General features: G+C 31.4%; 1 protein-coding gene across 2 annotated transcripts in view; it reads right to left on the bottom strand.

The window, feature by feature from the left end:
* The window catches only part of LOC134708185 (neuronal calcium sensor 1-like), a 56544-nt gene that overhangs the window by 13381 nt on the left and 24925 nt on the right, over positions 1-18238 (bottom strand). For both annotated transcript variants that reach the window (XM_063568519.1, XM_063568521.1), the window contains 2 exons: positions 2685-2774; positions 1076-1154 (listed from right to left, as the gene is read on the bottom strand). In XM_063568519.1, coding sequence (XP_063424589.1) covers positions 1076-1154; positions 2685-2774 — 169 coding nt within the window. The remainder of the gene's footprint in view (positions 1-1075; positions 1155-2684; positions 2775-18238) is intronic.

Genomic DNA, 18238 nt, shown 5'->3' with positions numbered 1-18238 from the left:
ACTCTCAGGGATATATCTAATACTTACAGTCAAGTTTCTCCTCTAATGAACCTCTGACTAACACTCTCAGGGATATATCTAATACTTACAGTCAAGTTTCTCCTCTAATGAACCTCTGACTAACACCCTCACAGGTATATCATACTTACAGTCAAGTTTTTCCTCTAATAAACCTCTGACTAATGCCCTCAGGGGTATATCAAATACTTACAGTCAAGTTTCTCCTCTAATGAACCTCTGACTTATGCCCTCAGGAGTATATCTAATACTTACAGTCAAGTTTCTCCTCTAATAAACCTCTGACTAACACCCTCATTGGTATATCTAATACTTACAGTCAAGTTTCTCCTCTAATGAACCTCTGACTAACACTCTCATGGATATATCTAATACTTACAGTCAAGTTTCTACTCTAATGAACCTCTGACTAACACTCTCAGGAATATATCTAATACTTACAGTCAAGTTTCTCCTCTAATGAACCTCTGACTAACGCCCTCATGGGTATATCTAATACTTACAGTCAAGTTTCTCCTCTAATCAACCTCTGACTAATGCACTCATGGGTATATCTAATACTTACAGTCAAGTTTCTCCTCTAATGAACCTCTGACTAACACTCTCAGGAGTATATCTTATACTTACAGTCAAGTTTCTCCTCTAATGAACCTCTGACTTATGCCCTCAGGAGTATATTTAATACTTACAGTCAAGTTTCTCCTCTAATGAACCTCTGACTAACACTCTCAGGGATATATCTAATACTTACAGTCAAGTTTCTCCTCTAATGAACCTCTGACTAACACTCTCAGGGATATATCTAATACTTACAGTCAAGTTTCTCCTCTAATGAACCTCTGACTAACACCCTCACAGGTATATCATACTTACAGTCAAGTTTTTCCTCTAATAAACCTCTGACTAATGCCCTCAGGGGTATATCAAATACTTATAGTCAAGTTTCTCCTCTAATAAACCTCTGACTAACACCCTCACGGGTATATCATACTTACAGTCAAGTTTTTCCTCTAATAAACCTCTGACTAATGCCCTCAGGGGTATATCTAATACTTACAGTCAAGTTTCTCCTCTAATGAACCCCTGGATGTGATGGACAAAGCAGTAATAAATTCTCTGAATGATATATAACCATCCTGAAAAGTAAATAAATAGGAAGTAAATTCTGTTATGGTTTCATCAGTTATACCTGTCACTGATGACAGAGTATAATTGGTTATGCTATACTATTGTCTGAATAATCAGTTGTTTTCTTACCATGGGAAAAAACTGATTCTTTTGAGTCTAAAAATTTGCTGAAAAATGATACAATCATGAATCATGAGTTTTACTTAAACTGTTAATGACATATTTTATTACACTAAATCCATTGGAAGTTGTATGTGAACTAATTGATATTTTAGTCTTAACATACATGATCTTTTGCATAGTTGCAATTGGCATTGAACTAGCTTGTATTATATACCTATATATGAGTTATTTACTTTCAAAACAATAGGTCATTCTTTTGAAGAAACAACCCAGAAAATACCAAGTTTCAATGTAAACTGAAGTACTTCAGAGAATTAAATATTGACCTGTGTCAGATCATTTTTTTTTTATCCCAATTATAATGCAAACTGCATGTTGTTTAAACGTCATTTGATAGTAGTTATGTGTTGTTGACAATTGGATGAAACCGTTTTGTATCTTAATTATTCTTTTGAAGGTTTTAGGAAGAAAGAATCATTTTCACTATTCATAAGATTATAAACAGCTAGTACCAGAACAAATCTTTAGCGCACAATTATGTGAGATATATCATTCTATTCTGATTTCTCATTTTAAAAGAAAATTACATTGCCTGGCAAAAAAGATAAAACATTTTTTGTACAAGTTCCTGTTAAATTGTTGAAAATTTTTTTTCTCTGTAAAAATGCTGTAAAACTAGAGAAAAATGTTAGGTCTTTCATATGAATAAACCTTACACTCCTTGGTGTGTTATACAACAAGAAAACCCTTTAAATATGAGATATATATCAATAAATATGAGATATCAATGACATTACAAACATATCCTTATGTGTTTTGTTGTCTCTTTGACACATTCCCCATTTCCATTCTCAATTTTTAATTACTGTGGATTCATTTATTTACGTGGGTACCAATTTTCGTTGTAAGGAAAATTAGCATGTTCGTGGATATTGAATTTTGTGGTTTGAAGTCTGCATTATTAACACTCCTATAGAAAATTTGTTATTCATTGAACATTTAATTTCGTGGTTAGACTCTACCCACAAAAGCCACGAAATTGGTATCCAACGAATAATAATGAATCGACAGTATGCTTTGTTTCATCTCACAAGTCATTTTCCTCTGATTTATTTTTGATCTCATGTTTGCCCCAGGTGGAATGGAGGGTTGGCATACCCAAACAAGTATAACTACACCACAATCTGTATGTCCAAAGTCAGAGCCCGAAATTGAGTGCTTGTCGTTTACTGCTGTTGATCATATTTGCTTTTTGTTTATTATTTTTTGCATATATCACGCCGTTATTTATTTTTTTTTTGAATCGTTTTGCATTTGTCAATTTGTTTTTGTAGCATTCTATGTGGTATGGATTTTGTTCGTTGTATAAGGCTGTGTATTTGCTTACCGTCTTATCATAAAAGTTCAAGACTTACCTTGTTTGCATCAAAAACATTGAAAACAAAGTTTGCAAATTTGCTTGGGTCACCATTTGGAAAGAACTGCTTGTAAATTGTCTGAAATTCCTGAATTAGAAAATAAATATGTTAGCAAAGAATTACTCTTCTTCTTCTTCCACTATCCTGATATCCACTTAAAGTGGTACCTAACACTACAGGGAGATAACTCTGTAAAATCATCTTAACGTTTTAATTACGTTGTGTTGTAAAGGGAATAATAAGCTTTTCAATGATCAAAATTGGTGTCTGTCAAACTACTATATAACCAGTGTAATTTTTCTGACAAAACAGTAAGTTCAAATTTTTTGAAATTTTTATATTTCTGTTAAAGGGTGTAAATACTTTTGTCAAAATTTTATCAAAATTAAACGAGCCAAATTGATTTTAGTGAAAGTGTTAGGTACCACCTTAAGTTCAATCAGATGAAATTTTAAAGTATCAACTAATTTTTAACAGATTCAACAGTTATTTTTCAGACACATAAATTTTGCTATTTGAAAAATTATTAAGTCAAAAGTCAAAAGCCAAAGTCATATCAAATTGTTTTCACGGAAAGTGTCGTGCAAGAAGCATGTTCTCTTCCCTCCCTGATGTCGCCCCTGCATTTTTTTCGTGATCCATGTTTCTATTTAACTTTTGGTTTTCGGAGTTGATGGTCTATTGTTTGTACTTCTGTGTCTCGGGTTTCACGGTCTTTTGTTCTTTTATTTTCCTACTTTATGACTATAGTCTGAGTGTTGATTTTCATTTCTAAACGTGAGCAATGTTGCATGTCCACCAATGTCCAGATATTGTGCAGGAAAATATTTTAAGAATATGCTCTACGATGCTACTGGACACAGAAAAAAATTGTCTTTTCTGTATCGATAATTGAACTTGATATCAAAGATAACAAAACTGCCTTTTTTGTATATTAAACCTTAGGCCTTAGGCATATGATACAGATCTATTTTTTTCTCGTTGATTAAGATATTCAATTTTCTATATTAATAATGAATATATATCACTTTTGTGCATGTCTCACCTAGAACCTATCGCACACAAAGTCAATGCATAGAAAAAATACAAATGATCAATGGTCAAAATTTTTATTCCTGTTCTTCATCTTGATAGTTTCTGAAGGGTACTCAATAATAAAATAATCATTAATACTGTAAAAGAAGGTCAAGATGGTCCCTAGTGTCGAATTAAGCAGTACTAGTACTTAAGGTAAAATACTGCACTGTCACTATATTTAAATCTAGTCATAAAAAAAAATCATCAAAGTCAGAACAATACAAGACAAGAGCAGACAGACAGACCTGGTATTAATGATTATGAGAAATAGGAATTTTACTTTATCCTACATATCGGTCTTTTATAAATTTGCCCCTAAAACCTAAAAGTCTTAAATTATAATGAATCAATGTTTTTGCATTGAGACCAGAATATTGTCGAAAAAAATAGCTAAAGATTATTTGCGTTTCAATGTAAGAAAGAGTCCGTCGAACGCTCAGAATGCACGAATTTGCGTTATTTTACTCAAATTTCTCGGGGCCTCATTATTAAAAGGGGCTAGTTACGGCCCTGCAAGTTTAAAATTAAATAAAACTAGTGTTTCAAGGTTTCCAGTGTTGTGGAATAATGTCAAAAGATTTTGTTGGAGAAAACTTTATCAAAAACAATAAAAATAATTTTCAACTTTTAAAAATTGTTAATAAAAAAATACTCATTTCCTCCAAAATATCTGGGTCAAAAGCTTTTAAAACCCTTTTGGCATAAAATTTATTAATTCTCATTATCATCTATATTTAATTCAAATACGACCACAATTCAATTTTTAATAGAATCGATATTTTGAATGAGAATTATTTGCATGGTGTTATAGGTAGGCAATGCATCCAACATTTGAATTTAAATCTATATTGCTGAGACCTTATCAAAAACATGCTGTTAGTTCTGGTAAATCAAAAGCCAATAATCCTGTAGTTTACAAAAGCAACAATCTAGGGGCCAGCTGAAGGACGCCTCAGGGTGCAGGAATTTCTTGCTACATTGAAGACCTGTTGGTGACCTTCTGCTGTTGTTTTTTCTATGGTCGGGTTGTCGTCTCTTTGACAAATTCCCCATTTCCATTCTCAATTTTATTTACCTTTGGACAAATGAAAATATGGAAATTGATTTAGCAAACCTTTTTTAGAATATCTGTATACTTTCTTATAGGTTAAATTAACTATATACAGCAGCACTTTAAACAAAACAGATTATGACTAGAATTGATTGTTATGTTTTTTTTATGAAAAAGAGTCGCAGTTCATATCCACAATTTAATTGGAACAGTACACATCTTTTATCTATAAATTCATCATTTAAACGATCATAGATAATTTAGACATGTATTTAACAGATAAATTAAAACCTTGCTCCTATTATCTGATTTCAAGGTACATTGAAGATTATGTCGCATGTCTTTTCTTAATTAACCATACAAGTTCAAATTAAATTCTACAAATACTTGTCAATAACAAGATTAAATATAGGAAATGATAACAAATCAAACGCACCTTTAATATTACTGCCAAAAGAGTGTTTATGACCGAATTATAGATATGAAAAATTCAATATTAATAATTTAAAGTTCATGATCTTTGCATGAAAAATATTTGATCTAGTAATTGATTATAAAAAATACTATAGATTATATGATATAATGTATTATATGACTGAGCAAATATCCTCATAACAAACATCAGTCCATTGCCTCACCCAGTATCTTCATCAAATTTTATTATAAGCCTTAAAAACTAATGTACAAAAAAGCTTTACTTAAAAGAACATCAACTAATAGTAAAATAAAAAGTTTAACATAAACATGAAAACGCTGACAGCTAGAAAAGTAAAGCCTTCATTTATTATGGCATTCCATTTTCATGACAAAGTCATATGACTTTGGGGGATATTAGAAAGATGTCTCTATATAAAGACTGCTGTCAGAATGAATTATTAAGACCATGCAGTACTGTGTATTGACCTCACATTGTGTCTTGCAGTGCTGGTTAAATACAGTCTATATAGATACAATGTATATAAGCTTATAGATTGTACACTTTTCTAGTAAGAATTTTGTCAATTATTTCATTGTTAAAATTCTGTTAATTGTCATCCCTGCAACCAATCAAAATGCATGAATCTGGTTGTTCCCCTGGTAGGTTGAGAACATTCTCATTTTACTACTATAACTTTAATGTTATTGACCTATTATCTACAGAAATTAATGACAACATTACTATTGCATAAATCCTTGACCACTAGCAAAATGTAAATTAATTAATCTAACTAAATGAGATTACAAAACTTGAATGAAGGAAAGTCACTACCTAATTTATGAATGCTAGTTAGTTATTGTGCACCTGAAAGTCTCATTTTTTGCATACATAAATGCCATACTAAGTTTTGTCTTGAAGCCTTATAGAGTTTTTTTTCTAATTTACCATATATTTTATTTAAGTTAAAAAGCAATTTTGGTCTAAAGGTTGGTGTACGATGCAAAAACATTTTCCTAGTGGGTCTCATTGGGGTATAAGCGTGACGCTGGATTGCCGATTTTATTTAAGCGTGACATGTGAAAGTCAAATTATTGTGCCATGAAAATGGGAAATGAAGTATAATGGGACACGAGAAATTACAAAAAAAATGAAAACTGCTTACGTACATAGTGTAAGCGGGATGCGGGAATCTGTCAAAACAGTAAGCGGGATCCGGGATCAGAACCCCCCAATGAGACCCCCGTCCTAGTAATGGTAAATGAGCAAATAACAGACAAGTAAAATTACAGTGGACTTGCAACTCCATGTCCGTGAAGTGCATTTTTCTGTTAATTGATTAAGAATTCTAACCATAAAGCCATTTCCTATATCTTTTATGATGAGAAATATTCCTTAATTGAATAGATTAAAACCACTATTTCTGCTAATTGCAAACAGAAAGGCTAACCACAAAAATTATAGAAAGCCTACTATAATCTTACAAAAGATACAAGGAACCTTATACAATACATTTATTGAATAGTCTTTGTAGTGCTGTATAATTATATATACTATATGTAGAATAAATTGTTTAGTTGGAATCCAAGTAGTAAAGTACTTATGTAAATACAGTACCATAGGGTTAAGAGAATGAGAAAACTGCAAATAGCCAAAATAAAATTAAACAATGTGTAGAAGAGAGGCGAAAGGTACCAAAGGGATTTCAAACTCATAAGTGAATAACAGACTAACAACGCTAATGGCTATGGCAATAGACAAAAAGACAAACGAATAGTACACAAAAAACATCAAAGCCAACTAAAGACTAAGCAGCATGAACCATATCAAAAATCTCAGGTGCTCCTGAAGGGTTAGCAGATCCTGCTCCATATGTGTGTTGCCTCTGTAAGTGCAATCTTGGTCAGTGACAGTCTTATTTTGTTCACACATTTCAGGGAACAGAAGACAGGAGGGTTAGCAGATCCTGCTCCACATTTCACTCCTGTTGTGGTGCCTCTGTAAGTACAATCTTGGTCAGTGACAGTCTTATTTTGTTCACACATTTCAGGGAACAGACGACAGGAGGGTTAGCAGATCCTGCTCCACATGTCACTCCTGTTGTGGTGCCTCTGTAAGTACAATCTTGGTCAGTGACAGTCTTATTTTGTTCACACATTTCAGGGAACAGACGACAGGAGGGTTAGCAGATCCTGCTCCACATGTCACTCCTGTTGTGGTGCCTCTGTAAGTACAATCTTGGTCAGTGACAGTCTTATTTTGTTCACACATTTCAGGGAACAGACGACAGGAGGGTTAGCAGATCCTGCTCCACATGTCACTCCTGTTGTGGTGCCTCTGTAAGTACAATCTTGGTCAGTGACAAGTCTTATTCTATCCACACATTTCAGGGAACAGAAGACAGGAGGGTTAGCAGATCCTGCTCCACATGTCACTCCTGTTGTGGTGCCTCTGTAAGTACAATCTTGGTCAGTGACAAGTCTTATTCTATCCACACATTTCAGGGAACAGAAGACAGGAGGGTTAGCAGATCCTGCTCCACATGTCACTCCTGTTGTGGTGCATCTGTAAGTACAATCTTGGTCAGTGACAAGTATTACTCTGTCCACACATTTCAGGGAACAGAGGACAGGAGGGTTAGCAGATCCTGCTCCACATGTCACTCCTGTTGTGGTGCCTCTGTAAGTACAATCTTGGTCAGTGACAAGTATTACTCTGTCCACACATTTCAGGGAACAGAGGACAGGATTGGGGTTAAGTACAACAATAGGGACATATCAGTCATCATCTGTGAATCAGATTTTTCATATTTGGTCAATCAACTTGTAATGACTTCCATAAAATTTACAAACAGATGTATAGAATGTGACATCAAGGTTTATAGATGACTTAATTATCAAGAGAAACCTTATCTTCTTTTTTTGTTTTCCATTTATTGACAAGACACAATTTGTCTTTAGTAATTCATTAACTGCTGGCCATCAAGACACAATCTTCTATTTTATATGTGCTGGTTAAATATCTTTTGCCTGAATAGATGTGAAAATAAAGATGAAAGTAAACACACAAATTAACTGGTATTTGAGTTGCCAATATAACATCAAACAATCTTCATCGATTTCGATATTTACAATATGTGTTCACCAGCCCATGGATCAATAATATTGGAACAATCTCAGGAATATTTAAAAAATTCTAAATTCACCTCAAATAAAAGAATAATTTACTCTGCAATTTCATCTCATGTTTCATCAACAAAACAGTAACCTAGCTGAACATAATTTTAATAATTTACCATAAAATCTTTCGAAACCGCTGTGTCTACAACAGTCAGCAGGAAATATTCATATTCACATTCATGTTAATAAAATAAATTTAAGGAATGACTGCAATATTTTTTCTGTCTATGAAGAAATAACATAAAAAAATTTGGTGCACACTGAATAATGGGCATAGCGGGTTATTTAACAGTGAGCACCACATTTTTAATGTTATTTCGAAAAGACAAAAAAAATATTAGTCATTTCTTATAATTTAATTCTAAATTCCATTTTAAACCGTAGAAAACCATGAAAAAACATGATGACGTCACAGTCACATGACTGAATTATGTCTATGGGCTCATAACAAAATAACGTCAGCCAGATGCGTTAATTCAAAATTAAATTATTATGCAATATGAAGATACACTGCTTTTTACTAGACATTTATAAACAGAGGTAGACTTAATTTAAACCACCATTTGTTCTTACTCAGATGTCATGCATTGTGCATTGGCACATTATAATGCTCACGTCACAAAAACCTGAGTTTGAAGTCTTTCATGCATGAGATAAAATGTGCATTATGCATTAGCACATGATATAATGCTGCAAATTCCCAAGTTTTAAAAGTCTTAGATATTTTGGTTGCCAAGAATGGGCTACAAAATCTCCCCTTAGACGAGAATGCATCCATATGCCCACCTTTAAGGAATTTATCCAAATAAGATCTTTAATCATTTCTAATAATCATAAATATGACATTTAATTGTTTGTATATATAAGTTATCTATATATCTATAAGTATATCTGTCTTGTTGTGAAGCTTGAAAACTTAGGATGATTTATTCTGTAAATTTCTACCATTAAGTTAGATAAGACCCTGTTATCAATTAACAAGGCAAGGTAAAAATGGTCTTACATCCACAATTCATTTGAACACTGGTGGATAACTTATCATTGGTTATCATACCACATCTCTTTATTTTTTTATATAAAAGGGACCAGTTCCAAACAGTCTTACTAGTACAAAACTTATCCATCATTTTAATTAAGTCCCCTAAATAGAGGTGTGTTCTTGAAATGATCAATCAAAATAATGATTATGTCTTTGAATGATTGATTCAAGTACAATACCTTAATTACATGTTATGATGAATGCATTTGATGCTTTTTTTGTTTTAGTTACTGTTAATTCAGAAATTATTGCGTGCATTTATTATTGCGATTTTCTCATTTTTGACTAAAATGCGATTTTAATTTTTACGATTTTGAGAAAAATCCTGTTTACTTCATATAAAATATTTCAAAATGTGAGTTTAAATTATTGCGTTTCCAACTCTGTCGCATTTTTCGCAATAATAAAAACCTCGCAATAATTTCTGAATTTACAGTACCTGCAATCATCCTACACTGCAATCAATGGAGTATGTTCTTAATGAGAAGGACAGCGTTGATTGTTGTTGATTTACCGATTAAGGCATTAAATGAGAATAGAGGAATCAATTAATATTGATCATAATATATTCATTTCAAAGGGAACCACAAAAAGATTCACATAAATATTCGGTTTTATTATAAATTTTTCTATGATGAAAAGTTTTCTCTACTAAACCAGTGGCTTAGAAGGGTCATTGCTTACTTCAAATCTTCAACATATATAGTTAACATATATCCTCCAGAGTCTACGAATTGAACTGATTTATCTTATTTAAAAGGTCTAACCAGACAAACAGTAATAAATGCAAGTCAATTTCATGTAACCATTTCACATAAATGCAAAATGACTGTCAAATGTGAAAAGTAGGCAGAAATAATTGACATCGCTAGCATTTAAAATCCATTATTCGCTATTACGAGTGCATTACATGGAGACAATAAAATATCATTGTGAATAATTCCTAACCCATGGAAGACAAAGCAGCCATTAATGTGGTATAGAAACTGACAGTTTCAACTGAGAATTGCTAGATTATGTACCTGTATTAACTACTCATTAATCACTGGCTATGGACAGAGTTAAATACTCGGGAAAATACTCTGTATTAGTTATATCTCTTGGGATTTCATCTCCTGTGTTTCACAGCTAATATAAATCCCTTATGCTGAGTCAATTAATGAATGTATATGTTACAAAAGAGCTTTTAATTCATGGATGGTATGTTCAATAGTTTGCGAGATAAGTGGCAGTTCTTCAAAAGAAGGGAATGAGGGAGGCTCTTCCATCAGATGGTTTATTTAGTGAACTGCTTAAATGCCATGTTAATGTTAATGCTTTATAGAAATAAGATGTTTTATGATTTCCAGTGAGACAAATCTTCTACCAAATTACATTGAAGTAAGCATTGTAGATCATTGCACTATACAACCTTCAACAATGAGCAAAACAGTCCAATACCACATAGAAGCTATAAAAGATTTCAAAATGAAGTGGTAAAGAATTCATATGAGAAAGCGTTGTCGTAAATTATTTTTTTGGTTTTTACAAAGAGGAGATTCTCCCACTCAATTTTATCGGTTTGCAATATAAGCTTCTCTATGGGTTTTGTGGGTTGTTTTTAGTGTTCTATGGCATTTGTTTTTTTTCAAAATCACAGTAATCAACAGAACTCATCTTGTTGTTGTAATTTGTTGAATTCAGAAATTAAAAAGGAAAATGATAAATAGGGAAACCAAAAGGGGGTTCTGTGCAATTCACAATCTAGCAAAGAGACAGAGATCACCAAGAAAAAAAGACAATATCAGAAGAATTTACTTTGCTTAAAAAAAACAGTTTAATAGGCAATGGACATATGAAGGATTATAAAGATGACAAATGCCTGTTAATATTCTTGAAACATTTATGTCAAGTATAATGGAAACTATATATCGGTCTCTTATTAATATGTAGTTGACCTCATGAAGTCTTTTACTTTTTGTGTGTTGTTGTTTAAGTCTTTTACTTTTTGTGTGTTGTTGTTTATGTCTTTTACTTTTTGTGTGTTGCTGTTTAAGCCTTTTACTTTTTGTGTGTTGCTGTTTAAGTCTTTTACTTTTTGTGTGTTGTTGTTTATGTCTTTTACTTTTTGTGTGTTGCTGTTTAAGTCTTTTACTTTTTGTGTGTTGCTGTTTAAGTCTTTTACTTTTTGTGTGTTGCTGTTTAAGTCTTTTACTTACTGACCTTTACCCTTTATAGCCTTCTTTTTAAGGAATATTTTTGGCAAGCTGTATAAAGGACTTAAGAGCAGTGAACTTTATAAGCTGCCTCAAAACACAACAGAACATTTACTCTATAATGCGTTCATTCATATCACAAAACGTTGACCTTGATAGTTACTTTTCTTGATTGTTATGTTATGATAATAAACCTGGTATGAAACAAGACATCGGAAAGGGATGTTCTGACCAAATTTTCTTCATCTTATTCTGTGGTTTTAGATAGAAGATTTTGAGTACCCGAGTAGATATTATAAGACTCCCTATTATGATTCTACATAACTGGCTGTTTTAACTTTGAGGGACCAATGCATGACATATCTAAAGTGTAGAGTTCCATCAAATATACCGGATATGTTCATGACACTTTTAGAAAAATACTTTATTGCCTATATATATGATAAGTTTGAAAATTCAAAAGGCCATATTCTAAATCTATATGCCATATTTGGACAAGACACCAAGGAACATCATATCTTGTACAAAGGGAAATCAAAGTTTTTATCCCCCATGTTTTGTAGTCATATGGATGTAACGATAAATTGTTGTTTTCTATCCTAAATACATGCATGTTCTTCTTTTGCTAACTGAGACCCCACATGTAAATTCAACTGCAACAACACAGATGTGTTCTGGACTAAAATGACTTGGGCAAGATTCAAACCAAACTTTGTTCCAAATGGCCCAGCTTATGGACACTGACATGAAGATTATGAAAAAGATGTAGATCAGATGAAGACAGATGGTATATCATTCACAAGATCTAACAAGTGTTGCCAAATATTAAAAGGTGTCTTTTAAACCAAATTCTAAATATTCTTTGTCCTTCCACTATGGTACAGTTCTTAAACAATTTCATAAACAATACTGGAAGGCACGCGACCAAAAAATGCTTAAACTTTTAAATGACTGCTTTGTAAATGTTATATAATTCTTACATCATTCAATTAAATCATAACTACAGCTGGGCTCAGTTTAAATTGTTTGTTTATTTCAAAATTGTTTTACCTTATAAGGAATTAGGGCTTGTTTTTGTCTTTATTTTCAAATATATTTACATTTAAAGGAATTTATTGTTCTTATTGTACATATTTTAATCTATCCGATTAACTGCACGATAAAAATCATTCAATTTAAAACTATATCAATCCTTAATTATTACTTTTCAATATAAAAACATTATACATGTACAATCCTTAAATATTTTCTATGTAAAATACATGTATCCTGTAATCCTAAAGTAGAACTAAGAACAGTTCTGTCAGTTAGGAAATTTTATCTAACATAATTTGACATCCAAAATGTAAATTTAAGTAATCTGATTAAATCAATGAAACAATTATATAGCAACAAATACTTTATAAAACTTCCATCTTTAGAATATCATGAAATAAAGTGTAGTGATGTAATCTCTAACAAAATAAATGTCAATCAAAATCCATAAAAATATGTATCAAATAAGTTAATTAATTTCTCTCTATTTCAAAATAAATTTAAAACTGCAAAATATTTTTTTTCTTCATTTTAACAGATGATTTATATATTTAACTTTATATTGTACCATTTAATTATTTATAACACATATACAGAATAGAGGTAAAATACTATCCAACTACAGTGAGTAGAACAAAGGAATATTTGATTTTTCATTCTTTGGATTTATGTGGCAGGATAGTTTTCTATAATAAAATTAACTGATCTTAAATTGCATAGTATTTTCAATCAGTTCAAAAGACGGAAGGAATTTAATAAAAACTTTACTTAAGTCCACTTCATTTGAACTTTTAAATTAGTGGATTATAGTGTCTCATTGGCAATCATATACCACATCTCAAAGATAAAAATCTTGAAATCAAATAGAAGTTTTCCTATATAATATTTCAAATCCCTTATAAACTATAATCTGAGAAATGAAGGATTAACCAAGTATAAATTTTGTATTATACCATACTATGCCACATTGACAGAAATAAATCTCAAAATAATATGCCTGACCGAAACCAACTTTACTTTAAAAAAAAATACATATATAAAGTTTTAACATTTTTTTTTAGTAGAAATGATTATACATAATAGTGTAGTTTAAAACTTCTAGTTTTGACAATTTTTATGCAGCAGCAATTTGTTGATTGAAAGCAGGTCCATAGCACGCATCATCCACCCATACATGGGGATTTTTAGAATATTTTGCCTTGTATGCAGGTGTTAATCTATTTAATCGTTCAACAATTTCTTGCATCTCACTTGCGGACACCTTCCTTGTTTTCATTAAACGTTGCTGTTTCTTTTCCAAATTTGGAATCTTTGGATTAGTCTTAGTAATTGGAGGAGTTTTGTAAATGAATGGCCTCTTTGCAATAGGTGCTCCTCCTTCACTTGCAACTGTTGGCTTGGTTAAACGACTGATTATGTTTGAAAATTCTGTTTTTGTAACAGTTTTGTCCCCATAAACAAAGTCTGTATATTTCCTCTGAACTCCAGCGCCCCCTGTGCTGGCCACTGTTGGTTTTGTCACACGCGACACAATTTTATCTAAATCTGTAGACTTTACTTGTAATGATCCATACACATAATCCTTATTTTCAAATCTCTCTGCTATATCAACCCCTCCTCTACTAGATACTGTAGGTCTTGTCATACGCTTGACTATACCATCTACATCAAAAGATTTCAAACTTTGACCTGGATCTGTTGGGGTAGTGCTCCAACTATCATATCCATAATCCCCGCCATTTTTAACAACCTTTCTTGGAGCAGCAGAACTCCTTCCTGACAATGCCGTAGATCTGCCGTAATGTTCACCATTAGTTGTTGAACTACTATATCCTGTATCCGGTCGGCTCATTGCGTAAGAATAATACTGGTTGTCCTCAGAATATTTAGCGCCAACACTATGACCTCGACTGCATGGTCTAAGTGTTGGAGTAGCCAGTCTATTTGCTTGTTTGTTTAGATATTTCCCGTCCACATGGTGCCAAGGACCAACTGTGCGAAAATTGTCTAATTTGGCACCAAAAATATATAACTTTTCTGTCACTTGTAAGTTATCTTCCAGTTTAGATGAAGTTCTACTATCTTCTGTCCTGTTACTTCTTGCTGTTAGTTGTTTTGGTCTACCATGCAGATCATTTAACGGAACAGTCTCAATCTCAGAAGACGGAGCACTACTACTGAGTTCAATCAGGTTGGAATCCTCGTAACGGCCCTGTTTCGTCCCAGAATGTGACGGGTGTGGGTACGGCATTATAAATCTTTATATAATTTCCTCCAAAAGTATTCTATAATCTTAATCCACAGTCACAAACAGTTTTAATTTCCTTTCTTTGTAATTCCCTGTGAGAATTATTAACTTATAAATATCTTTTTATCCTTATTATCCTTTTGTGGTTAGAATGTAATCAATTTTTTTTTACAAAAGCACTTATATTTGCAATTGTAAAAAGTTCATCAATAATAAATGTTTAAGTCAATTAGGATATAACTAATTTCAACATAATTCCAGTTTATATTACATAACAGCGTGTCTTAACATTTTCCATACTATATTGACTAAGAAAGAATTATGGTCCAAAACCACTTCTAAAAATCTTATATAAATAAAGGTATAGTTGTCACGTCCAATGAAAATTAACGAATGGTCCAAACTGTTAAATTTGTATAAACAAATTTAATTCAGTTAGTTTCTGACCATTAATGGTCGCAGGTAAATTTTTAAAATCAAACAATAAATTAAAATTATTTAAATCTGTCAAACTGTTAGTATTTGAAAGATATCCATTTGTCAGTTTGTTAAAGTTGTTTAAATGCTAACACAAAACTATGAATATAAATTTGCTTAATTAAAAGTTTCAAGGCTTTGATGTCCAACACCTGTTCCCAGTTCTATTGATTGATTGATTGTCGCTTGTTTAATGTTCAGTGGCATTCACAGTTATAACAACTCTGTTAATCCTTAATAATCTATCAATCATGCCTTAATCAACTGTTGTTTTTTCACATATTTTATCCATTCTTAAAAATCACAGTTAATATTCCTGCCCATTATTTAAAATCACATTTTTTTTGGAATTTGTGAAATACAATGTTCTTTGAAGTTAAATATTTTAAACGTTCAAATGCTTCAAATCCACTGTTGTTTTTTCACATATTTTATCCATTCTTAAAAATCACAGTTAATATTCCTGCACATTATTTAAAATCACAATTTTTTGGGAATTTGTGAAATACAATGTTCGTTGAAGTTAAATATTTTAAACGTTCATTAACCACAAAGTTCTTAGGGCTAATCCTTTAGGAACAGAAATGACTTTAGGAACAGTCCACCTTGTCAATCAAGAATAAAACCCTATGAAAAGATTCTATTTATGCATAACTGATCTCTTAATCCATTACAGAAAGATTTTACAAAGTTGATTAAAATAGTCTCGTCATTAACTTTGAACATCTGACCCAGGTCATCTAAATCTTGAATACATCGCCCCGTGCCTAATAGATCAGATTTCTCTGATATTAAAATATTTAATTGTTTAAATTAAATCAAATAAGATCAATTTACCAATAGAACAGATTTAAAAGCTTAAAACCAATTTACAATTTTTTGCCTTTTCAGCATTATTTAAATTTTTGGATATGGCCGTAGTTTTAATAAGTCTAATGAAAAACTCCTATATCATCAAAATCAAATGAATCAGGTTGAATATATTGAAAAACAAGGATTACATTCACCAAACAAATGTTTCTCTTCTTATACAAATTCTCTAAAAATCTATTTTGGTGTTAATTTGGTTTCTTATTTTAAAGCTCTCCATTTAATGGAAGTGAAATCTGAAGGATTAGACATAGTGTTTCAAACAACATAAATCATTTCTACTGACAAAATAAAATTTATTGATATGTCTTTCTACCAAAAATCAACAGTAAGTTCAATAGAATATTGAAGCCTTCAAATAAACCTTTACAAGTGTCTTTAAGTGTTTAGTAAGACGTCAAAATTTTCCTTCGTCAAACTTACTAGATCAAATTGTCAGAAAATTTCTGCTCAAAAGAAACAATCCATTAAAAAAGAAATGTTCCATTATGATGGAGTGACATGTTAAAAAAGAGCAAAATCTTATCCAAACAAGGGGGAAAAGAATAACTAAAGAATGTGTTTTTAATTTGCAATTGTATTTTAAGAACTTTTCAAACATCTGAATATAAAAAGTAGTGTTTTGGTACATACACATTTTCATTAATCAATTGTACCCAAACTTTTTTTGGTTATTATTTGTGTTGACAAACTTGTTCATTTTTAAACAAGCTTTAATTCCAAACTACTTTTTAATTGTTCATATGTGTATATATAGTTTAAATTATTATAGCTAACAAATCGATTTTAGAGACTATATTAAATATAAAACTATATTAGGAAATCAAATTCATTTCCGTTATATAGTATTCAATTCTTCTCTATATTGTAATACAGAACAGATAAAACAACGACTACTAAGAGCTATTTTTCTATTCCGGAATCGTTCTCCAAAAAAATAGTTTTTACTATCAAAGAATTGATTGAGAGCGCAATCATTCAGTTTTATTACAGTATAAAATTTCATTGGCATTTAAGTTTAATAAAATTCAAAAACTCTCCAATTTTTTTCAGTACAATTAGAAATCATATTATTATAGTTCAAGAATGTATCATTTAATAAAAACAAGGAAATATTGTATGATTGCCAATGAGACAGCAGAGCCATCAAAAAAGGTTCAAAAAGTTAAAATTGCAGGCAATTAGAGGCAATTGCATGTCCATAAGCCATTTTTCTGGGTTTGTTTTGTAAGTTTTATGTCATTTCGTTATAAAATCCTAGGTTCTCAATATACTATAACTGCAGTTTAAATATATCAAAAACCTATCAACAAGCCTCTTATACCAACATTGTATATTAAAGGCAGACGATATATGCTAACCTTACCAGATATTTAACTCGCAACAGAATAAATTTTATTTTATTAGCCTATTCAGTCACATAGCTGTATTTATTAGATCCTTCAAATCAGATAATAAACCTTATATCAGATATTAAAACAGGTTAAGGACCAGCTACAATCAGTATAACGTCAACATTGAAAAAAAAAAATTACAGGATTTTTCAATTGGTGACTGGATAATAAACAACACAGCAACCCAAGGACAGAAAAAAACACAACACAACTAGAGGTTAACATATGACCTTCAACATTAGAATCATGGTAAATTCTCAGTCACAGAGAACATATCATGCATGTGAAACAACCAAAGGCAACAGAATTTCATTCTTTATTAAGGTGGTACACTTTCACTAAAATCAATTTGGCTCGTTTAATTTTCATAAAATTTTGAGAAAGTATTTACTTTGACCCTTTGACAAAAATATAAAAATTTCAAAAAATTTGAACCAACCATTATAACAGAAAAAATACACTGGTTATATAGCAGTTTGACAAACACTAATTTTGATCATTGAAAAGCTTAATATTCTCTTATCAACTAAACGTAATTAAAACGTTCATTTGATTTTTACAGTTATCTCCC

Source organism: Mytilus trossulus, chromosome 2, assembly GCF_036588685.1.
Source record: "Mytilus trossulus isolate FHL-02 chromosome 2, PNRI_Mtr1.1.1.hap1, whole genome shotgun sequence".
NCBI lineage: Eukaryota > Metazoa > Mollusca > Bivalvia > Mytilida > Mytilidae > Mytilus > Mytilus trossulus.
This window is presented reverse-complemented; position numbering and strand designations above follow the sequence as displayed.